The sequence below is a fragment of the Theropithecus gelada genome, chromosome 1 (assembly GCF_003255815.1).
Source record: "Theropithecus gelada isolate Dixy chromosome 1, Tgel_1.0, whole genome shotgun sequence".
NCBI classification, from domain to species: domain Eukaryota; kingdom Metazoa; phylum Chordata; class Mammalia; order Primates; family Cercopithecidae; genus Theropithecus; species Theropithecus gelada.
Window position 1 is genome coordinate 37,831,254 of NC_037668.1, and position 26,062 is coordinate 37,857,315.

The window sequence follows — 26,062 nt, forward strand, 5'->3', positions numbered from 1 at the left end:
CACCTCCCGGATTTAAGCGATTCTCCTGCCTCAGCCTCCCAAGTACCTGGTATTACAGGTGCGCATCACCAAGCCCGGCTAATTTTTATATTTTTAGTAGAGAGTGGGTTTCACCATGTTGGCCAGGTTGGTCTCGAACTCCTGACCTCAGGTGATCTGCCCGCCTCGGCCTCCCAAAGTGCTGGGATTACAGGTGGGAGTCACTGTGCCCGGCCTGAGGAATCATATTTGGATTACTCATCTGTCCGGCCACTTTAACTTACAAAAAACTAAACTAAGAAGTAAATAAGCCAGAATCCCTCCCCGCTCACCCACTTTGGTCTCCCCAAGAACAGGAGGATTATAAGAAAGGAGCTGGGGAGACAGTGGGGTCTTCAGGGGTTCCCTGAGACGCCTCTTCCTGCCCTTGTTCCAGCCTTGGAATTGGAAGGAGGGAACCTGTGTCTGAAGTGATTGACAGGTGGGGGCAGGAGTGTGGATTCTGGCCTGTGCTTGACACTCAAACCCAAGCTACAGCAAGGGTTAGCAGCCCACAGAGGGCGAGGCCAGGAGGCGCAGGGAGACTGCTGTCCCTAAGCAGCTGTGCTGGGCTGTGCTCACCCCTGGGGACCACCACGCAACCTCAGGGGAACCTTCAACCTGGTGAATGGCAGCTGGTTCCTCTGTTGAGCAAACTTTCCAAGGAAAGCTGGGCTCTCCAGAGAATCTCAACACCCGGACCATGATGTCTCAACACCATGATGTCTGGATGGGGACACATCTCTGGGGCCCCCGACAGCTTATTTAATCACACGGAAGACAGGCGCACAGGTGTGGATCCCTCAAATTGTAAACAGTGCTGTGCAGTGCTGTGTGGCCCTCAGGACACCAAGGTCCACTGGGTGGAGGCACCGTGGCTGCAGTTGTGGACCACTGGTTTCCCTGAATCTCACTGCTACCCTTATGCAGATGAACACCCACCCCAGTGCGCCAGGACACTGGTGCAGGTGGAACTTGCTGCCTGAGGATCTAGGAGGTAGAAGAAGCTGAGTTGGCGGCTGCTCTCCCAGTGGAGCCGAGAGCATCAATACCCGGGGCTTCCGGTGCAGCAGACATGCACTTCTGCCCCTGCAGCAGGGACACACAGAAGCGCCCACCCCCAGGAAGGCGGCACCTATGCACAGAACTAGAAAGGACAAAAGCTCAGGTGCTTGGAAGTTCCCCTGGGGTCCCTTGGAATTCCTGAGACTCTCCTGGCTTGGAGGGCGTGGGCGCCTTGGGAGTGCCGGCCGGGCTCTTGGTGGGAGGCTGAGAAGAGCAGCAGCAGCAACAGAGAGAGAAGAGCCGGGTTCGGACGGCGCGGGTGCAGAGGACGAACATGATGCAGTTGGCACCTCCCTGAAACGTGTTCCCGATACCCTGTCAGGAGAAAAGGAGCTGTGAGCATGGGGCTGGAGTTGGTCTCAGAAACACACGTTCTCTTAATTCTTCCAATTAAGAGAAACGGCTAGGCTGGGCACGGTGGCTCACGCCTGTAATCCCAGCCCTTTGGGAGGCCGAGGCAGGCAGATCACTTGAGGTCAGGAGTTGAAGACCAGCCTGGCCAACATGGTGAAACCCTGTCTCTACTGAAAATACAAAAATTAGCTGGGCGTGGTGGTGTGCACCTGTAGTCCCAGCAACAAGGAGGCTGACACAGGAGAATCGCTTGAACCCAGGAGGTGGAAATTGCAGTGAGCCGAGATCCCACCACCACACTCCAACCTGGGTGATAGAGCCAGACTCTGTCCCTGAGCCCCCCCTAAAAAAGAGAAATGGCTGAGAAACACACACACACACACACACGCACACACGCACACACATGCACACACATGGGGTGGCTGGGAAGTGCTATGTACCCCAGCACCTCCCCCCATCCTCCCTGCCATGGCTGATCTGGGATGACCTTGGCAGTGGGCCTCCAGCAGGGCTCCAGATCTTCTGGGCTGGGAAGGACCCAGGAGCAGTCAACTCTCCTGGGGCTACTCCTAGGCCACTGGTGAGCACCTCCCCACCCCGGACCACACTGATCCCACTCTGTCTCCTCTCTTCAAGGCCCTGTCTCGGGCAGAGAGGAAGGCACAGCACAGTGGGGCCGAGCTCCCTCCCTGCAGCTGTGCCTTGGCCGACACTGGGGTGCAGCCACTGTGCTGCGGGAAGGAATCAGGCTGTGCCTCCTCTGGGGGCAGGGATGACAACAAGGGCCAGGGAGGGCAGACCTACATGCAGAACGACCAGCACCGGTGTCCGCACCGCGGGGGAGTTACAGAGGGTCAGCACGAACCGCACGGTGCTCCAGACCCGGAGGCAGATGAAGATGAGCGGGATGAGCACCAGCTTCTTGTCCGCCACGGAGCAGCGGCGTGGCAGGCGGTGCTCCTCGGAGAGGATGGGCCGGTACTCAGAGAGCGCCATGTGCTGTGTGGGGACAGCGAGGGCAGACCTGAGCGGATGGGCACCCTCCCGTCACATCCACCCGGGGTGCCCAGGTCTTCCCAGGGACCTGAACTAGCTCAGGGAGGTAGGGGAGATGGGCGGTGGAGCCCGGATCCTTTTCCTGAACCCTGACTGCTAGATCCTCCGCCCAGTCCCCATCTCCATGTGGAGGTCTCAAAGTCATCTGAAACAGCTCAGGTCCAAGACAGAAGACAGATCTTGACCCCTGAGGCCAATGCTCCCTTCCTGGTCTCAGCTCATGGAAACAACAGCTTTCCAGCTGCCTAGGCCAAAGCCTTGGGGCTCTGCTTTAGGCCCTTTCTTTGTCCCATAGCCCACATCCCACCCCAGCAAGTCCTGCGGCCCTCTTTGTTTGTTTAAAATAGATACACGGTCTCACTATGTTGCCCAGGCTGATCTCAAACTCCTGAACTCAAGCAATCCTCCTGCCTCAGCCTCGCAAAGTGCTGGGATTACAGGTATGAGCCGCCACCGTGCCGACTGCTAACTTCAAAACAGATCCAGACTCTGGGTACTTCTGCCACCTTCTGCCACTGCCCCGTGTCCAGGCTGTGTCACCGCTTCTCTGGATGGGCTCCCTCCTCCGCCCTGTCACCCGGTCCTGCTCCCCACTGCGGTCCATTCTCAACACAGAAGCAGCAGGGCTGCTTGAAAACCCGTCTGCTCCAGCGAGTCCTCCACTCGGAGCTCTTCAGCGCTCCCCACTCCACATGCTCCTTATGGTCACAGCGAGGTCAACCCTTATGGTCACAGCGAGGTCAACCCTTATGGTCACAGCGAGGTCAACCCTGCAGCCACATCGACCTCCTTGTGATACTGCAGACGCACAGCACCCACACCCCAGGGCTCCGCACTGGCTGCTCCCTTGCTCTGGAATGCCCATCTCCATCTGTCCCTGGGGCTCCCCCCTTGCCCACTTCAAGACTTTGCTTAAGCAGCACCTTCTGGATAAGGCCCGATGCCCCTACTTAAACTGCACAGAGGCCGGGCACGAAGGCTCATGCCTGGAATCCCAGCACTTTGGGAGGCCGAGGCGGGCAAATTGCTTGAAGTCAGGAGTTCAAGACCAGCCTGGCCAACATGGTGAAACCCCATCTGTACTAAAAATACAAAAATTAGCTGGGCCCTGGTGGCACATGCCTGTAATCCCAGCTACTTGGGAGGCTGAGGCAGGAGAATCACTTGAACCTGGAAGATGGAGGTTGCAGTGAGCCGAGATCGTGCCACTGTGCTCCAGCCTGGGCAACAGCAAAACTCCAGCTCAAAAATAAATAAGAAAATAAATAAATAAATAAATAATAAATAATAAATAACTACACAGGCACTTCCTAGATAGTCCCATCCTCACGTTCCGCTCTTTATTTTAGTCTGTTTCCCATAGTTTGTCTCACCCTCAGTCCCAGGACATCATTCATCCTTGTTCCTCTGGCTTACTGCTTCTCATCGTCCTCCCCTCCAGAATGCAAGCCCCTTCCCTGCACAGGGAGGGCCTGCGGTGCCCCCAGCCCACCCACCGCTCCAGGAGGAGGACAAAAACGTGATCTTGAGCCAGTCTTGGCTTTCCTCCTCCTAGAGAATGTCTTTCATGAGAGGAAGGAGGAGATTCCTTCCAGATCAAAGCTGAATTTGTAAAAATAGATGAAACCACTCATAATGAAGATATGCTTTTTTTGGCCGGGAGTGGTGGCTCATGTCTGAAATCACAGCACTTTCGGAGGTCAAGACAGGAGGATCGCTTGAGCCCAGAAATTTGAGAGTAACCTGGGCAGCAGAGTGAGACACTGTCTCTACAAAAAATTTAAAGATTAGCTGGGCATTGACCAGGAGCAGTGGCTCATGCCTGTAGTCCCAGCACTTTGCGAGGCTGAGGTGGGCAGATCACTTGAGGCCAGGTGTTCAAGACCAGCCTGGCCAACATGGTGAAACCCCGTCTCTACTAAACATACAAAACTAGGCTAGGCACGGTGGCTCACGCCTGTAATCCCAGCACTTTGGGAGGCCAAGGTAGGTGGATCACTTGAGGCCAGGAGTTCAAGACCAGGCTAGCCAAAATGGTGAAACCTGTCTCTACTAAAAATACAAAAAAATTAGCCAGGCATGGTGGCACATGCCTGTGGTTCCAGTTACCTGGGAGGCTGAGGCATGAGAATTGCTTGAACCCGGGAGGCAGAGGTTACAGTGAGCTGAGATTTGCCACTACACTCCAACCTGGGCAACAGAGCAAGACTCTGCCTTAAAAACAAAAACAGAATTAGCCAGGTGTGGTGGCACACACCTGTAGTCCCAGCTACTCGGGAGGCTGAGGTGGAAGAAGAGCTTGAATCCACAGGTGGAGGTTGCAGTGAGCCAAGATCGTGCCACTGCACTCCAGCCTGGGCAACACAGTGAGACCCTGCCTCAAAAACAAAAAGTGCATTTTTGAGCTGGTCCTGTGCCTGGGACGCTGAAGGCCCAGGGGAGGGGACGTGCCCAAGGTTTTCTGCCAGCACCTGGTGCCCTGTGGAGTCACTGGTGCATCGTGGCATCTCTGAGCCCCCAAGCTTCTGCAACTCACCTGCTCAGAGCCTTCCTCCTCCTCCTCCTATGGCTTTTAGCAGCAGCCCAGTGAGCTGGACTTCCCGCTGCACCCCTCTGAAACAAGTAGGGGAGCTACAGGGTGGGACTGCTGCACGAACCGCCCACTAGCTTGGCTGCAGTCTGCTCCTAGCGGTGCCTGTCCCAGCTCACCAACTCTTGGCTCTTTCCTAGCTAGAGGCAACTAGCACATTCTCAGCTCCTTGCCCACTGCTACCCCGTTTTCCTGAAACACTTGCTGATTTGGAAAAGAGGACCCATTGTCACCCGCAGGGGTCAGCCTCAGCCCCGCAGGCTTCCTGCCCTGCCAAAGGAAAGGCAGAAAGAAAGACACACAAAGGGCATCTGTAGAGAAGAGTCCTGGGCAGGGCCTGGCGGAACGCCTGAGAGCCTTCATCGGGGTCCCGGAAACTTCCCAGGGCAGTGGAAAAGAAGAGGAGGTGAGAAGGGCATCCATCACCCAGGCAGGAGACCAACAGTTAATAAAAGGCTCTAAGAAGACAAAAGAGGATTTCTTTTTTTTTTTTTTTTTTTGAGACAGGAATCACCCTGCCACGCAGGCTGGAATGCAGTGAACTCCCGGGCTCAAGCGATCCTCCTGCCTCACTGTCTCAGCCTCTCAAGTAGCCAGGACTATAGGCATGCGCCAGCACACCAGCTAATTTTTTTTTTTTTTTTGAGATGGAGTCTTGCTCTGTGGCCCAGGCTGGCGTACGATGATACAATCTCGGCTCACTGCAACCTCTGCCTGCTGGATTCAAGTGATTCTCCTGCCTCAGCCTCCTGAGAAGCTGGGATTACAGGCACTTGCCACCATGCCTGGTTAACTTTTATATTTTTATTATAGACAGGGTTTCACCATGTTGGCCAGGCTGATCTCGAACTCCTGACCTCAGGTGATCCACCCACCTCGACCTCCCAAAGTGCTGGGATTACAGGTGTGAGCCACTGCGCCTAGCCTTAATTTTAATTTTAATTTTTTTTTTTGAGGTGGAGTCTCACTCTGTCGCCCAGGCTGGAGTACAGAGGCACAATCTCGGCTCACTGCAACCTCCATCTCTTGGGTTCAAGCAATTCTCCCACTTCAGTCTCCTGAGTAGCTGGGACTACAGGCGTTGCCACCATATCCAGCTAATTTTTGTATTTTTGGTAGAGATGAGGTTTCACTATGTTGGCCACGCTGGTCTGGAACTCCTGACCTCACGTGATCCACCCACCTCGGCCCCAAAAAGTGTTGGGACCATGGGCATGAGCCACCGTGCCCAGTCCAAAAAGGATTTCAGACCAACTGGGAAGTCCCACAGCCATCTCCAGCAAGGAGTCCAACTGGGGCAGAAGAAGGGTCTAGGGCGGGTGAGAACTGGTTAAATTTCCAAGTAAAAAGAAGAGAAAACTAGAGGTCTTGATGCGAGAACACACAATGGGAGTGGAGGGCGGGGATTAGGTGTCCAGATGGCCACAGGCGCAAGGTGCATCCTGGCTCAGAAATGGCTGCTGGGTGGACAGAATGGCCTACAAGATGGGTACACACCCTCCTATAATTTCCGCCCTGAAAACTCAGAGGGCAAAAAGAAACACAGGGACTTACATCAGCAAGCTTGCAGGATGAGCCCGGAAGTCTGAATTTAGAGCATTTCCTCTGGACCTATCTTACTGCCCCAGCCACTCCTCACATTGAATCTTTGCCTGTAGTTACTTGCACTTCTGCCTCACTCCGGGAGGGCGAGATCCATGTCCGAGTCCTCAAGATAAACCCCCATGCTATACACAGTTTGGTGCTAGTAGATGCTCAGTAAAAACACACTGAACGAGGCTGGGCATGGTGGCTCACACCTGTAATCCCAGCACTTTGGGAGGCTGAGGCAGGCAGATCACTTGAGGTCAAGAGTTCAAGACCAGCCTGGCCAACACGGTGAAACCCCGCCTCTACTAAAAGTACAAAAATTAGCTGGGCATGGTGGCACATGCCTATAATCCCAGCTACTCGGGAGACTGAGGCAGGAGAATCACTTGAACCTGGGAGGCAGAGGTTGCAGTGAGCCAAGATTGTGCCACTGCACTCCAACCTGGGCGACAGAGCAAGACCCTGTCAAAAAATAAATAAACAAAACTAAAGTAACATACGGAATGAGTGGTGGAGTGGATCAATGAATGGGTTAATCTGTGGCCTTTTGCAGGCGTTTGCTTGTGGCCAAGAGGAAGCCCCTAGTTCACATATGCAGACTGGGAGGCAGGAACAAGGAGGAACTGGGCCAAGGTGTCAGAGGAAAGCCATGCTTTCCCAGGCTCTCCAGCCAGCCCAGCCTACTGATTTCTGAATGCTGGAAAACTCTGCCATTTAGGATATAATAAATCACTAAGCAAAGTTAGGTGAGTTATTTGCATCATTGATTGTGAAATTCCACAGTCCTCCCTTCCCTGGGGCAGCCCGGTCTTGGGTCCATCCTCCCCTTTTAGCTAAATTTCTCAAGTTTAAGCAGCCACTACAGGCCGTCCACCAGGGGGCAGGAGAGGGCTGTGACCGAGGACACGGCAGCCCTGTCCGCAGGAGCCCTGCGCCCCGGCAGGCCCTTAATCAGCTAAGCCTCCCTTTCCTTATCTACAAAGGAGCAAAAGGACCCGGCTCCTAATGGGGCAGTGGGAACCAATGCACTATCCATGTAATACAGCGTGTTGCATGGTGTCTGGTGCACAGTAAGTGCCTGGTCCCCTCCGGCCCATCACTGGTTCTGTCCCCAGAGACACAGCCTGTCCCCTCGGGTGGTCAAACTCAATGCCAGGCCTTGCACCTGGGCATAGAGGCCATGAGGAGGGCCCTGAGTTCTGAGGGCAGCGCCTACCGCTCTGTTGATGTGCTTCCGGACCAGGAGGTACAGCAAGGGCAGCAATATGTATGCCAGCATCTCCCACAGCTTCCCCGTCAGCAGCATCCACAGGACATGGTCCTTGGCCTCTAAGTCAATCCAGCACCAGCCCACAGACACGTCCGAGGCATCGTAGCCAATCTTCTTCAGGGCGACGGCTGCCACAGTGATGACCAGCGGGATCCCCCAGCTGAGGAAGGAGGAGAGAAAGAGGCATTGGGGTCAGGCCATGGCTCCCAGCAATGTCAGCCCTCACAAAATGACAGAGGATGCCCTTCAGAAAGGGAATGGTGCTCTCCGGAGCCCGGATGGCACAGTAGCCCTGGAAAAAAAGGGATAGGTGTTGCCCCAGGAGTCTGGCTCTACTTTAGAATTCTTCAGGGACTGGCATTAGAATGGAGTGATGTGGGACAGCCAGCTCCCAGCGTGTGCCCAGCTGCTTTTGCATACACGTGTGTACAGAGTTCGAGACCAGGCTGGCCAACATGGTGAATCCCTGTCTCTACTAGAAATAAAAAAATTAGCTGAGTGTGGTGGTGCACGCCTGTAATCTCAGCTACTTGGGAGGCTGAGGCAGGAGAATCTTTTGAACCCAGGAGGTAGAGGTTGCAGTAAGCTCAGATTGTGCCATTGTGCTCCAGCCTGGGTGACAGAGTGAGACTCCATCTCAAAAAAAGAAAAAAGTTTTGTATACATGTGTGTACAGAGCACATGGCCAGGCAGGTGTGTGTGTGTTTGCTGCTGTCATGACTGCTGGGAGTCACGTCCTGCTGTCCCAGGGTTCAGGCCCGTGGTGCAGACACTGGTGCTGTGTGGGGCCTGTCTGGTTTCTGTTCTGGGAAGCCTTGGGCACCAGCATGCGAACACCTGTCCATGCTCGTGCAAATGTGCCACAAACCATCAGCGCCCCTTGGTCAGCCCTTGGGTCTAGAGGTGCACACGTCAGGGGCTTAGGGTTGCCTGGGCGGGGAATTCCAGGGTTCTGCTTACCTTCGGCCGGCTCTAGGAGGGGGAACGTGAGCTTTGAGCAGCGCGTCCCTTCGGCCTTGAGGACTTCTTACGCAATGGCGGGGAATGGAACCTGGCAAGGGTCAACGGGGGCCTCTGAAAGCATAAAGCTCAGCAGGGGCCCCTCCAAGGGCAGTGTTGGGCTCAGTTATCTTTTTTCTTTTTTTGAGATGGAGTCGCGCTCTGTCACCCAGGCTGGAGTGCAATGGCACAATCTCAGTTCACTGCAACCTCCACCTCCTGGGTTCAAGCGATTCTCCTGCCTCAGCCTCCCAAGTAGCTGAGATTACAGGCGTGCACCACCACGCCCAGCTGATTTTTGTATTTCTAGTAGAGACAGGGATTCACCATGTTGGCCAGCCTGGTCTCGAACTCCTGACCTTAGGTGATCCACCTGCCTCAGCCTCCCAAAGTGCTGGGATTATAGGCGTGAGCCACCATGTCCGGCCCAGGCGCAGTTTTCTAGAGTGCTCTCCCACAGCCAGCCACACAGCCAGGGGTAGGCCCCTTCCCTGTAGTACCTGAACCAGACTGTTCCTTACACAGCAATGGAGCACACAAAGGCTACAGGGTTCCTGAGAGAGGCAGCCAGTGGGGTGGTTAAGAGCTTGGATTTCAGTGTAGTGGGCTGGATCCAAGTCCCAGCTCTGCCCCTGCTCGGGAAAGTTATTTAGCCTCAACACGCCAGGTTCTCTGCAAAGTGTGGATGACCACAGTGACTGCAGGGTGTCATCGTAGGGTCGTTATGAGAATAAACAAATACATGTGTGTACAGAGCACATGGCCAGGCAGGTATGTGAGTGTTTGCTGCTGTCATGACTGTTGTCACGTTCTGCTGTCCCAGGGTTCAGGCCTGTGGTGCAGACACTGTTGCTGCGTGGGACCCGTCTGGTTTGTCCGAGGAAGACACAGTACCCCTGTCCTAAGTCAGGTGCCTGGAGGGCAAAGCCTTAGGTAAACAGGAATGATACTATGATAACTATGAGATCAAAATTCAACGTGAATCTGAGGCCAGAATGAAGCCAGGAGAATTGTGCTTCAAGGGGTTCTCCCAAATGCTGCAGGGCTGGCAGAGGAGGCAGGGCAGGGACGAAGATGACAGGGAAAAGTCAGTTCCCTGGGACTGGGAAGGCCTCATGCAGGATGCTTCCAGAACAGAGGGGCTCTGGCCAACCATCCCCTCTGCAGCGCTCTCCAGTCCCCACTGGCCTCTGTAGGGAGGGGCAGGAGTGCTGATGGCAGAGTCACGTCACCCTCAGTGGCCTCGGTGGCAGGAGGCAGCGTGTCCTGTTGGCAGTCACAGAGACACTGGAGCAAAAAGACCACAAAAGGCCAGGTGCGGTAGCTCATGCCTGTAATCCCAACACTTTGGGAGGCCAAGGTGGGCGGAACACTTGGGGTCAGGAGTTTGAGACCAGCCTGGCCAACATAGTGAAACCCCGTCTCCACTAAAAGTACAAAAATTAGCTGGGCGTGGGGGCGCGTGCCTGTAATCCCAGCTACTTGGGAGCCTGAGGCAGAAGAATCACTTGAACCTGCGAGGCAGAGGTTGTGAGCCGAGATCACGCCATTGCACTCCGGCCTGGGCGACAGAGCAAGACCCATCTCAAAAAAAAAAACAAAAAAAAAAAACAATTAAAACCCCACCCATAAAAGGTAAGAAAGGGTTGTTTTAAAACTCATGACGGGCGGGACAAGGTGGCTCATGACTGAATCCCAAGACTTTGGGAGGCTGAGACGGGTGGACCACCTGAGGTCAGGAGTTCGAGACCAGCCTGGCCAACATGGTGAAACTCGTCTCTACCAAAAATACAAAAATTAGCCGGGTGTGGTAGTGCATCCCTGTAATCCCAGCTTAGTGGGAGGCTGAGGCACGAGAATCCCTTGAATCCAGGAGGTGGAGGTTGCAGTGAGCTGAGATTGTGCCACTGCACTCCAGCCTGGATGACGAAGTGAGACTCTGTCTCAAAAAAAAAAAGGCAAGTGGCCTTTAAAGTGCCACCAAACCAATCCTCCAGTCATAATGTGCTGTTCCTCATTACTTTACAATTGCAGGATTCCGCTAAGGAATTCTGGGAAGGGGGTGAGCACTGTATGTAGGAACAGTCTCCCTGGAGGGGGATGGGGTCACTCAAATAGGGGATTCCCCTCTGAGTTGGGCCTGGGAGGGTCACAGTCGGCACAGCACTCCTTTGGGCTCCCTCTACATCCCCGACAAGCCTTATGGGAAACCGGGGGACCACACAGACCCGCACTCTGTAACTTTAGGGTTGCAGTACTAAAGCTACACAGTGGTACATTTCTTCTGTGATACTGAGTTTGTGCTGGGAAACAACCAAAGGGAAGGTCAAGTAGGCAGAGGGTTTTGAAAGGGTTAAGAATGTGGGTTTAAATTAGCTGGGCGTGGTAGTGCACACCTGTAATCCCAGCTACTCAGGAGGCTGAGGCAAGAGAATCATTTGAACCCGGGAGGCAGGGGTTGCAGTGAGCTGAGATTGTGCCACTGCACTCCAGCCTGGGTGACAGAGCGCAACTCCGTCTAAAAAAAAAAAAAGAATATAAGAATGTGGGCCTGATCAACAGGGAGGGGTTGTTTGAACACACAGGAGGAGCAGCTGTGTGAGGGCCAGAAGCTGCCGGGGCGGGAGTGGTATTTAAGTGAGAGGAGGTAAGAGGTAGAATCAGGGAGCCGGTGGGAATGAAGAGAGTGGAATGGTCCAATGATCCTGCAAAGCAGGCTGGGCCAGACTGACTCATGTACAGGCATGGACAATGGTGTGTTGGGAACATTTCACAACTGGCTCTCCAGAAAAACACAGACGTATGCAGGTGTGCATGTATGCATGTTTACACAAACACATAGAAATGTATAAATTTCACCCGCAGGATGTGAAGCATACAATTTATAAATAATAATAATACTCCTTCTTTATCGTCCATTCCATGCAGCCAACTGATTCTCACCGAATGCTTTTGTTGATTTCAGCCAAACCCTGGATTTTGCCAACCTGTGGATGCAATCAGCAAATGAGAGAGCTCTGTGGCATGAAGTTAATTGATGCTTTCATTTCCCTTAACAAGATGAAAATGAAATAAGGAAGAAATAGAAAACAAGACATACGTTGTCACCAACTAGTGACATGAGCAACTTCTTGGTTGAATCAGGTACGAGTTTTCTTCCCCCCACACTGGGAGAGTGTTTCCTCAATTTTTTTCTGCTCCATGATCCTGTCTCTTCTCATCTCTTCTTTCCATACTGGCTTTTCTGCCTGCCCCAACACAGCTGCCATCTCTTCTTAAGCTCAGAGATGAGTAACACTTAAGTTTAATCTATACCTTTAACGTCTTCTCCATTACTTTTTTAAGTCTAGATCAGGGGTCCAGCAAACTATGGCTCTCAGGCCAAATCTGGCCCACTGTTTGTTTTTTTTAGATAAAGTTTTATTGCAACACAGCCACACTCAGTCATTTACAGATTGTCTACCGCTGTTTTCAGGCAGAGCTGAGCAGTTACAACTGAGGCTGCATGGCCCAAAAAGCTGAAAACACCACTTTAAGGAAAACTTTGCTGACCTCTGCTCTACACAACCAACAAAGCAATAAATCAAGCCATCAAGCCTTGATTTGTAGTCTTTGCCAACTTCCATGTGTAAATACTTCCACCATGGCCAATTTCCAGCCACCAACACGTGTAGTTGGAAACAGATGCACGCAGCACACCATTAAATAGTATTTTCACCACACAGATTTGATAGATGCAACAACCTCAAGTGTGTAAAGAATAAAATAGCTATCACATGATGAGCTTTGAATATTTATGGCTTTTTAAATTTTTATTTTATTATTCCCAGCACTTTGGGAGGCCTAGGCGGGTGGATCACGAGGTCAGGAGTTCAAGACCACCCTGACCAACATGGTAAAACCCCGTCTCTACTGAAAATCCAAAAAATTATCTGGGCATAGTGGCGCATGCCTGTAATCCCAGCTACTCAGGAGGCTAAGGTAGGAGAATCAATTGAACCAGGGAGGTGGAGGTTGCAGTGAGCTGAGATTGCGCCACTGTACTCCAGCCTGGGTGACAGAGCGAGACTCCATCTCGGAAAAAAAAACCCACCATTATTATTTTAGAGACAGAGACAGGGTCTTGCTCTGTTGCCCAGACTGGAGTGCAGTAGCACAATCATGGCTCACTGCAGCCTCCAAATCTCGGGCTCAAGTAATCCTCTCACCTCAACCTCCAGAGTAGGGGGTACTACAGACACATGCCACTATGCCTGGCTTATTTTTTGCTTTTTGTAGAGACAAAGTCTTGCTTTATTGCCCAGGCTGGTCTTGAACTCCTGGCTTCAAGTGATCTTCTCACCCTGGCCTTTCAAAGTGCTGGGATTACAGACATGAGCCGCCATGCCCGGTCTATTATTTTTTAAGATGGGATCTCACTATGTTTTCTCAAGTGATCCTCCTGTCTCAGCCTCCCAAGGAGCTAGGACTACGGACAGGAGCCCCAGGCCCAGCTTTGTTTTTAATATAATCTAGTTTTTAGTACTGGTCGTATCTAACAATCAGCTCACAAAACTCCCTAAAATGTAACAATCGTGTCTCTCAAACTGGCTCCACGACACCACCAGACGTAGGATGAAAACGATAAGGAGCTGACAGTGCTCCGGGTTCCTGACTACAGGGTAAGGAGAAAGTTGGTGTTTCTGGAACTCTCAGAAGGATAAACAGAGCAGTTCTCCAGCCAGGGGGCCGTTCCGAGCTGCAGGTAGTCTAAATCTGATAGGTGCTCCACAAACACATGTGTGGCATAAATCCTGCTTTCTGGAAATGCGTATTGCGGTTCTGACATGTAGCCGTGCACGGTGGCTCATGCCTGTAATCCCAGCACTTTGGGAGACCGAGGTGGGCAGGTCACCTGAAGTCAGAAGTTTGAGACCAGCCTCGCCAACATGACGAAACCCCATCTCTACTAAAAATACAAAAAATTAGCTGGCTGTGGTGGCGGGCACCTGTAATCCCAGCTACTGAGGAGGCTGAGGCAGGAGAATCACTTGAACCTGGGAAGTGGAGGTTGCAGTAAGCCAAGATCGTGCTACTGTACTGCAGCCTGGGTGACAGAGTGGGACTCCGTCTCAAAAAAACCAAAAAAACCACAGTACTGACATGTAACACCTAACAGTTTTTCCCTCCTTCATAAGGGAAGCCACCACCCCAAAAAAATAAAGCCAGAACAAGTAACACAGGGCTGAATAACTGCACACATGAAAAAGACCAAGAGATTTAGTTGATTACAACCTAGAAATTCATGTGGTTGGAGGGGTCGTCCTGCTGCTCAGATGTGGGTGACTCAGAAAAGCCAATGGCTGCTGCTGTCTGCCTGTGAGTGGCTATATGCAGCCCACATTCTAAACTTGAGACTGGCAGGCTGGCACCAGTGCCAGGGCACCTCAGGAGCATGTGAAGAGATGCTGGGCCTTGAGCTATCCTCAAATGGTTAAAAAGTCTTGAAGAGGACCTGGTGGTGGAGAAGTGGTTAGATGCCGGAGGAATGGGCGGGGTCCTGCCCAATCCTAAACCCGGGTGCTGAATAGGCAGCTTCCACCGAGAGAAGGTGAGTGCCCATGTTTAGGGGGTGCCATGACAGGTGCTGGGTGGGGGTGCAAGGTGGGGATGTGGGTTAGAACAGGTGACCAATAAGGCCCCTCCTCTCTAAACCTGTGACTCTGAGGCTGGGAGGAGGCCAGGCTGAGCCTGCCTGGATGGAGGAAGGTAACTCTGTAACTTGAGTGTAACCCTGACTACAAGCTTCTCCCAGAGGTGTCCAGGCCCCAGCTCCAACTTGCATTTGCCTAGAAACAAAAGCCAGGCTCCAAGTCGGCTTCCTCCCCATTCAGAGGCTGTTAAGGGTTCAATTGCGTCCCCTACAAATTTCATCTGTTGAAGTCCTATTCCCCAGAACCTCAGAATGTGAGTGTATTTGAGAGACAGGGTCTTTCAAGAAGTGATTAAGTTAAAATGCAGTCATCAGAGTGGAACCTAACCTAATGCGACTCTGCTGTCATAACTTATAAGAGGAAAGGCCGGGCATGGTGGCTCACACCCGTAATCCCAGCACTCTGGGAGACCAAAGGATCGCTCGAGCCCAGGAGTTTGAGACCAGCCTGGGCAACAAAGTGAGACCCTGTCTCTACAAAAAAACATAGAAATTAGCCGGGTGTGGTGGCACACACCTGAAGTCCCAGCTACTCAGGAGGCTGAGGCGGGAGAACTGCTTGAACCCAGGAGGTTGAGGCTATAGTGAGCTGTGACTGTGCCACTGCACTCTAGACTGGGTGAGAGTGAGACCCTGTCTTTTCTTTTCTTTTCTTTTTTTTTTTTTTTTTAGATGGAATGTCACTCTGTCTCCAGGCTGGGGTGAAGTGGCGTGATCTCAGCTCACTGCAACCTCCGCCTCCCGGGTTCAGGCGATTCTCCTGTCTCAGCCTCCCAAATAGCTGGGATCACAGGCACCCACCATTATAGCCGGCTAATTTTTGTATTTTTAGTAGAGACAGGGTTTCACCATGTTGGCCAGACTGTTCTTGTACTCCTGACCTCAGGTGATCCGCCCGCCTCAGCCTCCCAAAGTGCTGGGATTACAGATGTGAGCCGCAATGCCCGGCCATGACTGTCTTAAAACAAAAAAACAAACAACAGCAACAAAAACAAGAAGTGATGCGCACACAGATCTTTACAGAGGGAAGACCAATGGAAGACCCAAGGAGAAGATGGCCATATACATGCCAAGGAGAGAGGCCTCAGGAAGAACCAGTCCTGCCCTCACCTGGACCCTGCACTTCAGCCTCCAAAACTGTGAGAAAATAAATTTCTGTTGTCTAAGCCCCCAGGCTGTGGTACTTTGTTAGGGAAGCCTGAGTAAACACTGCAGAGGTTTTCTACAGACTAGACAGGAGAGACACGTGTTCCGGCAGCGGGTACCATCCCAGCTCCTAGGGCCCCCAGTCTTACAGGTCACGGATGACTTGGAAACTCCCTACCCCCACAATGCCCAGATTGGCAAAGCTGGGCCAGGACCCTCCACCAGCTCATGGAGGAGAAACCGACAAAAAGCCATTCATACTTGTCAGGAGCTTAGCCCTTTTTGGAACTCGACACCTTTTGTTTTTAAATGTCCTCCAGAGAAAGGAAGTGGAAGTACTGCCGGGGATTAGCCAAGCAGTGAAAAAACCACCTGCGAGACCTGAATTCCCCGCCGGCCTAGTGTCAGTCAGACCAGGCCACTTGTCCCCAGGACAGCAATGCTCTCGGCTTCCCTGCCCTTCAGAGCGGGTCCCTGGGAGTTCCCAGCCCTGCCCAACTGGGGATCTTCAGTTGCGTGGTTCTGGAACCTGTCCCCACCAGAGTCAGGGTGGGGGCACCTGCAGACAGGGAGACACACTTCCACTTCACACACAAATGCACAGTTATACTGAAAAGCGGCCCACTGGTTTTCAAAGACCCTTAGAACGCCATCCCCGCTGCCCGGAAGGGGTCAGAGGTTAGACTGAAGCGGGCTCAAAGCAGGGTCTGCTCAATCACCAGCTCCAACCCTGGGATTCCTGTACCTTTTCCCCACCCCAAACCTCATCCTTAATACAGATCTCTGGGGGCTGGCACCTGCTGGGGGAAAACAAGCAGGCCTCTTCTCTGGGCCAAACACACCATGCCTGGTGTAGGTACCATGAGGCCTGGGGATGTTAACATAACTCAGAAAATGCTTTGAGAACCAAACTCTTGTGCAACAATATGCCAATTTAAAAACCTCAGGACACAGCAGGGCTGGGGGAAGCCCAGCCGTAGGGAGTGAGGCCTGGTGAGAGGCTGCCTGGAGGAGGTTTCTTCCCTGAGAACAATGGACACTTATTGTCCAGCTCCAGGGGCAGAGGGTCAGGGACTTGGGAGAAGTTCCGGGAGTCAGCCACTGGGCCAGGCCACCACAAGGTCACCCTGCAGAAGGGGAGAGGAATGTCCAAAGGAACTCTCAGATACACACTCATGCCCTAGTGCTACTGTCTGTAGCCCTCAGCTCAGGGAGGGGCAGCTCGGCTGAAGGTCAAGGGGCAGCCTGAGCTCTCACACCTCCTGCCAAGTTGCTGGTGCTCAGCCCCCTGCCATGGGCTTCCTGCTGCACACAGGGATGCAGCACTGCCACCTTCACCAGTCACTCGGAAAACTTACGGGGAATAAACAAAACCAGTTCAATGATTGTTATTTTTGGGACTAGTGGCCAACATGGGGTACTATTCATGTGGCCACTGCATCCCTCCCTCATTCAGATGCCACTGCCTGGGGAGATGGGCCAGCTCTGCCACTGGCTCGTCCTTGCAGTGCCACGGTGAACTCATTTCAAATTAGAGAATTCAGGCCGGGTGTAGTGGCTCATGCCTATAATCCCAGCACTTTGGGAGGCTGAAGCAGGTGGATCATGTGAGGTCAGGAGTTTGAGACCAGCCTGGCCAACATGGTGAAATCCCATCTTTACTAAAAATACAACAATTAGCCGGGTGTGATGGTGTACACCTGTGATCCCAGCTACTTGGGAGGCTGAGGCAGAAGAATCGCTTGAACCCGGGAGGTAGAGGCTGTCGTGAGTAGAGATCACACCACTGTACTCCAGTCTGGGCAACAGAGTGAGACTCTGTCTCAAAAAAAAAACAAACAAACAAAAAACGGGCCAGGTGTGGTGGCTCATACCTGTAATCCCAGCACTTTGGGAGGCCAAGGCAAGTGGATCATTTGAGGTCAGGAGTTCGAGACCAGCCTGGCCAACATGGTGAAACCCCATCTCTACTAAAAATACAAAAAAATTAGACAGACATGGTGGTGTGCGCCTGTATTCCCAGCTAGTTGGGAGGCTGAGGCAGGAGAATGGCTTGAACCCGAGAAGTGGAGGTTGCAGTGAGCCAAGATCGCGCCACTTCACTCCAGCCTGGGTGACAGAGCTAGACTCCATCTCAAAACAAACAAAAAACAAATTAGAGAACTCCGAGAACCTTCCAGCTCCAGGCTCAGGTTTCCCCTTTTTGCTACATTGGGACTTCCCGCTCCCCCCCAGAGCAGGGTTTTTATGGTAAACATGGGGGTCACAGACTCTTCCTTCCTCTGTAACCCTAAGCAAACTCTAAAGGGTGGATGAACATGTGTGTGAGAGGCACGGGGGCTGGACCCTGCTGGAGTCATACCCACACCCGCCTTTAGCTCGGCGGGGCCAGAAGAAACTCAGAGACACTCGAGGAAAACCGGGTCGGCCAGGACCCTTCCTTCTGACCCCCAATGAGCTGCCCCGACCCTTTAGCTGCCCCCCCCATGCTCACAGGTCACACAGCTGATGCCTGGCACCATGGAGGTCCTGGTGGAGCGGGTGGTCACCTCGCCCCTGCTGACCCTGATCTGGCATCACGCAGGCGCCCACCACCGTGCGGGGAGGAAGGGCTGCGCTGGTCTTGGAAAGGAGGTCCCCTTATATGGGAGGTGGAGAAATGACCCCTCCCAGCAGCTCTGGCCTCCCTCAGGTGGGCGTGGCCAACACACAGCCACTCAGGCACACCACATGAAAGTCAAAGATGGGACGTCTGTGGCAGCCGCCTCACCAGCCAAGACACAGTAGAAAGGGACTTCTCAAACACAGGGACTTCCCCTGAACACTGAGTATCTCACACAACCTCAGAAAAGCAACTGCCGGCCAGGTGCAGTGGCTCACGCCTGTAATCCCAACACTTTGGGAGGCCGAGGCAGGCGGATCACAAGGTCAGGAGATCAAGACCATCCTGGCTAACATGGTGAAACCCCATCTCTACTAAAAATACGAAAAAAAAAAAAAATTAGCCAGGCGTGGTGGCAGGCGCCTGTAGTCCCACCTACTTGGGAGGCTGAGGCAGGAGAACGGCAGGAACCCAGGCGGCAGAGCTTGCAACGAGCCGAGACTGTGCCACTGCACTCCAGCATGGGCAACAGGGTGAGACTCTGTCTCAAAAAAAAAAAAAAAAAAAGCAACTGCCACCAAAATTCAAAATGCTGTCAGAATCAATGGACACGAAACCCTTGGGTGAAAACTGGAGATGTGACAGGCTGTTTGGAGCCACCAACGCCTCTCAGCAAGACACTTCTTAACTACAAAAGGAAAACTAGTAACTTGCAGTGCAGGAACTTGGCAGATAACGCCTGAGCCCAGTGATCAGAGTTAACATCACCAGTAAGGGAATACGTCCAAGTTGCTGGCCACCAGGTAGAAAGCAACGAGAAAAACATGTTTCTGGGATATCCTGCCAAAAATGCAGAACCTGAACCCATTATGAGGAAGCACCAGACAAACCTGAACCGAGAGGCATTCTATAAAATAACGGGCCTGTACTCTTCAAAAATGTCAGCATCATAAAACACCAAGAAAGGCAGGAGAAGTGTTTCAGATGTAAGGAAAATAAACGTATATTAAAATTAAGTCAACATACAAGCCAAGATTTTCCTTTGCTATCACGGACACTCTTAGTCCATGGACAAAAATCTCAACAAAGGCCGGCCACAGTGGCTCACGCCTGTCATCCCAGCACTTTGGGAGGCTGAGGTGGGTGGATCACTTGAGGTCAGGAGTTTGAGATCAGCCTGGGCAACATGGTGAAACCCCATCTCTACTAAATATACCGAATTAGCCAGGCATGGTGGCGCATGCCTATAGTCCCAGCTACCTGGAAGGCTGAGGCAGGAGAATCACTTGAACGTGGGAGGTGGAGGTTGCAGTGAGCCAAGAGATCGCGCCATTGTACTCCAGCCTGGGCAACAAGAGTGAAACTCTGTCTCGAGTGGGAAAACAAAAACAAAAACAAAAACATATATACACACACACACACACACACACACACATATATCAATAAAGTCCACCAATCAGGTAACAGTATTGTTCAGTATTAATTTCCTGCTTGGGTAGATGCCTGCGGTTCAGTAAGAGATTGTGCTTGTCTTCTGGAAATACATACTGAAGTATTGAGTATGTCACTCTTATTTTATGTTTAAATTTTTTCTCTCTTTCCTTTTTTTTGTAGAGGCAGGATCTCAGTATACTGGCCAGGCTGGTCTCCTGGCCTCAAGTGATCTTCCCACCTTGGGTTCCCAAAATGCTGGGATTAAACCACTGCACCCAGGCCCTGTCACTTACTCTTAAATGGTTTCAGAAAAAAGTAACTGGAGAGGATAAAGCTGATATGGTAACATTTAGGAAATCTGGAAAACTAAAAATAATTTTTTAATTTTTTTGAGATAGGGTCTTGCTCTGTCACCCAGGCTGGAGTACAGTGGCGTAATCTCAGCTCACTGCAACCTCTGCCTCCTGGACTCAAGCGATCCTCTCATCTCAGCCTCCTGAGGAGCTGGGACTACAGCCGCACACTACCACGCTCCGCTAATTTTTTAAATTTTTTGTAGAGACAGGATTTTGCCATGTTGCCTAGGCTGGTCTCAAATTCCTGGGCTCAAGTAATCCGTCCACCTTGGCCTCCCACACTGCTGGGACTACTGGTGTGAGCCACCCCGCCCAGCCTAAAAATAAATTATTGTTGAAATGGTATTTCAGTTTTTAAAAACTGTTACAGCCAAAAGACAACACAGACTCCTAAAAGGAGTCTTGGGCTGAGTCAGAAGTAGATTCTAACCCTGAGCCTCTCCCTTACCAGCTATGTAGCTCTGGGCCATCACATCTGCTATGAGGGTAATCGCCCCACCCATCCATTCTGTTGGGTTACTTTTTTTTTCTTTTTCTTTTCTTTTTTTTTTTTTTTTTTTTTTTGAGACAGGGTCTCACTCTGTCACTCCAACTGGAGTGCAGTGGTGGTCTCAGCTCACTGCAGCCTCAACCTTCTGGGCTCAAGTGATCCTCCTGCCTCAGCCTCCCAAAGTGCTGGGATTACAGGTGTGAGCTACCACCCCTGGCCCTGTTGGGTTATTGGTGATTAGTGGGCTAATGAATGGAACAGCACTCTGCAAACATCAGGGGCCAGACACAGCTCATGCTGAAATATGGTTTCCTGAGGATGAGGTCTAAACTGCCTCCTCTCTCTGGAAAGGGGGCCACGGTAAGTATAATGATGGGGCCCCAGGTCGCCACGCAGGTGCTCTCCTAGGAACTTGTGCGTGTGCAGGATTCTCTCTAACCTCCTGCCTTTATGTGACTGTAATCAGTTTTAGCAATGGTTTCTGTCACTTCGCATTGTATCGTATCATTAAAAAAAAAGACTTACAGAATTCAAAACCAGTATCTAAGAGCTGCACACCATTTCAGAAGGGGAGGGCAGACGCTTAACTTCCTGTTCCCCCACTGCTGGACATTGAGGTTACTTCCAAATTCTCACCATGATAAGTGCCTCACAAGCAGCTTTGTACATAAAGCTTTGTGCGTATTTTAGATTACCTCCTTAGACTAGGCTCTGGTAAATAGGATTACTGGATCAAGGGGTATGAACCAAATACTTTCTACAAAGACTATTTCAATTCACACCATCAATAATACTGTAGAAAAATGCCAGTGAAACTGGCATTTATCATGTTTGTATTCTGCCTTACTTTTTTTTGATATGGAGACTCGCTCTACCACCCAGGCTGGAGTGCAGTGGCACGACTGTGGCTCACTGCAACCTCCACTTCCCAGGTTCAAGCGACTCTACTGCCTCAGCTTCCTGAGTAGTTGGGACTACAGGCATGCATCACCATGCCTGGCTAATTTTTGCAATTTTAGTAGAGATGGGGTTTCCCCATGCTGGCCAGGCTGGTCTCAAACTCCTAACCTCAAATGATCCGCCCACTTTGGTCTCCCAAAGTGCTGGGATTTACAGGCATGAGCCACCACGCCCAGCCCTGCCTTACTATTTTTTTCCTCCTAATTAAATGAGGAAATGGTACCTTATTGTTATAACTTACACTGCTTTGAGTATTAATGGTATATGATATATATTTATCAACTGCTGTTACTATTTTGCTTGAGTATGTCTTTTGTCCATTTTTCAGGATATTTGTGGGTTTAAAAAAATTGAATTCCTAAACGCACATTAGAATAGGGATATCAACTTTTGTGTTGTCATATTTTAAAATACTTTCCAAAACTGAAAGCTTTGAAGAGGACTGAATTCCAGCAGTATGAAATGGTTAAAAAGTGGATAATCACGTATCTATGCCTGAAGGTGGTATTTCTCACATCAATAGATCCTGCAAACAATAAACTAATATTCCAAAGAAATTTTACTGGAAATACATTGGAGAGTCCTTAGTAAGGTCATTGGCAATACAGTCTAGGAAGATCTAGGTCAGCAGATGAACCTGTTAGACAGGTTTAACCAATTCCCTTAGACTAGCGAAGTCTGAATGCTGAGAACGCCAGAGAATAAATTGTCAAACTCCCTCTCTAGCTTGGATACAGGTAATTTTATTTTCTTTTAAGAGGCAGGCAGGCCACATTCAACAGACAAGATGAATAAGTTGCTTTTCTTTTCTTTTTTCTCTTTCCTTTTTTTTTTTCTTTCTTGTTTGAGACAGGGTGTTGCTCTGTCTGCAGTCATAGCTCACCATAGCCTCGACCTCCCAGGCTCAAGCGATCCTCCCACCTCAGCCTCACAAGTAGCTGGAACTACAGGCATGCGTCACCATGCCCAGCTAATTTTTAAATTTTTAGTAGAGACAAAGCCTCACTATGTTGGCCAATTGAACTCTTGGGCTCAAGCGATCCTCCTGCCTCAGCCTCGCAAAGTGTTGGGATTACGGGTACAAGCCACCACCCTGGGCCTACTTCTTTATCAAAGAAGCTCTTCCTGAACAACACAGAAAACCCCCCAGAGGGTCCCTAATGAGAACCAAACAGAAAAACCCCCAACTCAGGTTTGTTGGGCAATCCTTCTTTTCCACAGAAGCTGGACCAGGTTCTGTTATCGTTTAAAAAATATACTATGTTGAATATTTTTAAAGACAAGAAGGGAAAGAGAACAGGTTCTTGCAAAGATAGGTACAGCCTCGACTCCTTTCAAGTACACGCGATCTCCCGAGTACTCGCTGCCCACACCCAGCCAAGTCATCACGGGACCCAGACAGTGTCAGACGGGATGCTGCCGGGAAAGCAAGGCGGGGCCCTGTTCCGTGGGGCCCTGCAGCATTTGAGCCACAGTTTGAATGATGTGTTGCAAAGAGTTTTTACTTGCATAGCTGAGAAGCAGGTCACTTCGTTTCTCAAGAACCAGCCGGCCTCAGTGCACAACTGAAGGTCAAGCGACTGTTACAGCCCTGTAGCCTCACCGTGTGACACCCAGGTGACCTGTCTCTGCCAAAGTGCTGACTGTGCTCGCAGTCCTTGGAAGGCACTTAAGTTTTTAATAGAAAGGACCTATAATTAGGGCAGTATCTGGTGCTCTGATCTGGGAGAAGGAGAAAAGGAAAACAGCCCCTAGGATTCCTCCCCACAGTTCAGCACAGGACGCCAGGAGATTTTCAAAACCTGACATTCCCCAGGGAAGGCCTGACATTCCCTAGAGATTTTCAAAACCTGACATTCTTCAGCGAGGCTTATGTGAAAGATGCTTGAACCGCAGAGTAAGGTCTCGGCTCTTCCCCACTCTCAGAGAGCCCCCAGGAGGACTCCGAGACTCCCAGACCAGCCCTCCGCCCCCGACCTCCATCTCAGAATAACTGAACTCTGGAAAGTCAAGATCACCAAGAACAGAAATACAAGGGGCTGGGGCCTGAGTTTAGAAACGACCAAAGACAGAATAAAAAGGACAGTCCTTTGTAAACTGTACAGCAGAGACAGGGCAGCTTGGGAGTGGCGGAGTGCACCAAGCTCACTGTGGCTTGGGGTGGGGTGGTGGGGTGTGACGAGGAGTTGCCGGCTCTCCAGCCCGGGACAGTTACCCAACTCGTCTCCCAGCCTGTTTCCCCATGGGCAGCAGAGATGGCCAGGACATAGTGAAGCAGGTCACAAGGGGCTCAGAGTGTCCTCCCCTGCCCCGTCCAAGGAAACAGGGACTGGCTCTGGGGGCGAACTCTGACCCCACTACCCCAAGTGGCTGTGCCCTGGGACAGGCACAGAGGAGCTCCCTCGGGAGCGAATCTCGGGTAAGTCTGGCCTCCTCCCGCTGGCCCAGGGCTGCCCTGGGGGCGCCAGCAGGCACTGCTCGCTGTGGGTAGGGGGGTCCAAACTAGACGCGGCCTCTGGGAGGGCAAGACCGGGAGGGGTCGGCCCGTGTCGGGGGCTACTGGAAAAGCAGCGCCACCGCCACCCACCTGACGACATGGAAGGCCCAAAGCAGGCGGTCTGTGCGGGGCCCGCGCGAGGCGCGGACGATGCTGAGATACAGGTAGAACGCAATGGCTACGGTCCAGAAGAAGGAGCTGGTGTTGGCGAAGGTGGACAGCGCGCCCTGCAGCACGCAGTCCCACGACGGGCCCTCGAAGTCCTGCAGCACTCCGTAGAAGTAGGAGGCGGCCGAGAGCAGGTCGGCCAGCGACAGGAAGAGCAGCAGGCGCCGTGCCCGGCTGCGCAGGTCGGGCCACAGGGCGTGCGTGGCCACCAGCAGGCCCGAGCCGAGCGCAGAGAGCGCGCACGACAGCAGCACCACGGCGCGCTCCGACGGCACCAGCTCGGTGGGCGGCGCGGCCTGCGGCATGGCATGGGGGACCAAGAGCCAGAGCGCCGCGAGGGCAGAAGCCGGGCCGCGCGTGCGGCCACCGCCGCCGCCGTCTGGGCAGCTAGACGCCCGAGGCTCGCGTCTAGGCGCCCGCCCCACCCGCGTCCGGCCGCTCCCCGCCCATCTGGGCTCTGGGTCCTGAGCCCCGCCCACGCCCAGGGCCCCGCCCCTATATCCCGGTCTGAGCCCCGCCCAGGTGCCCCTCCTCGTACCGTTTCTCCGGGCCCTGAGCCCCGCCCCCTCCACGCCCGTGCGGCTTCTAAGCTCCACCGGGTGCCAGAGGCTCCTGAGCCCCGCCCACGCCCTCACACCACGTCCCTAAGCCCCTAAGCACTTAAGCCCTACCCCCGGGCCCCCCAGGTCCCAGCACCTGTCCCTCCACACTCTGCCAGGCCCACCCCTGCTCTTGCCAGGTGTCTGGGACGTCCAGTCCTGTGAGAGGAAGGACTGGCATTTTTAGGGCTCGTATTACTTTCCCTCTTTTCAGCCAGCTTGTGTGTGTGTTATGAGTGGAAGGGCGTGAGGATCAGAGGCGTTCTTTCCACTAGCAACAGAAGCAACTCTCGGGTGTGATCCTCATTCCTTAAGCCATGATCCCGACGTGTTCACAAGTTGGTGGTGGTGACTTGGGGAAGCCGGTGTTTCCAACTTTTCTTAAAATAAACATGCTGTTTTTAAAAAAATAGCTAACTAGGTGTGATTTTTTAAAAATGAAATGCTAGGCCGGGCGCGGCTTTTTCTTGTTTAAAAATTTCATACTTTTCAATTAAGATGTAGTTCACGTACCGCAAAATTGGCCTTTTTAACTAAACAATTCAGTAGTATGTTCAGAAGTTTGTGCAACCATCATTATTATCATTATTATCTAATTCTACAACATTGTCATCACCCCAAAAAGAAATCCTTATCCCTTAGCCGTTAGCCCTTAGTCATTCTCCCCTAAGCCCTGGCAACCACTCTTTTATCGTGGATTTGCTTGTTCTGTACATTTCCTATAAGTAAAATCATATGCTCTGTGGCCTTTATGTCTGACTTTTTTCACTTAGCACGTTTCTGAGGTTCATCGTAGCATATAGCAGTGCTTCATTCCTTTTACTGCCCAATCATATTCCATTATATGGATATACCACTTTTGTGTGTGTGTGTGTGTGTGTGTGTGTGTGTGTGTGTGTAGACCGAGTCTCCCTCTGTCGCCCCGACTGGAGTGCAGTGGCATGATCTCGGCTCACTGCAACCTCCGCCTCCCAGCTTCAAGCAATTCTCCTGCCTCAGCCTCCCGAGTAGCTGGGACTACAGGCACATGCCGCCACACCCGGCTAATTTCTTTTCTATTTTAGTAGAGATGGGGTTTCACCCTGTTGCCCAGGCTGGTCTTGAACTCCTGAGCTCAAGCAGTCTGCCTGTCTCGGCCTCCCAAAGTGGTAGGATTACAGGCATGAGCCACCGTGC

General features: G+C 52.0%; 1 protein-coding gene across 2 annotated transcripts; it reads right to left on the bottom strand.

The window, feature by feature from the left end:
- Positions 1-164: 164 nt before the first annotated feature.
- Positions 165-24,845, bottom strand: GPR157 (G protein-coupled receptor 157). 2 transcript variants are annotated; one of them, XM_025404539.1, is made up of 4 exons: positions 24,210-24,845; positions 7,890-8,103; positions 2,242-2,436; positions 165-1,398 (listed from the first exon to the last, which is right to left on the bottom strand). In XM_025404539.1, the coding sequence occupies exons 1-4, from the start codon at positions 24,590-24,592 to the stop codon at positions 1,183-1,185; spliced, it is 1,008 nt and encodes a 335-aa protein (XP_025260324.1). In that variant the 5' UTR covers positions 24,593-24,845; the 3' UTR covers positions 165-1,182. The 2 variants fall into 2 exon arrangements, with proteins under 2 accessions (XP_025260324.1, XP_025260334.1); XM_025404549.1 differs by lacking the exon at positions 2,242-2,436.
- Between the last annotated feature and the right edge of the window lie 1,217 nt (positions 24,846-26,062).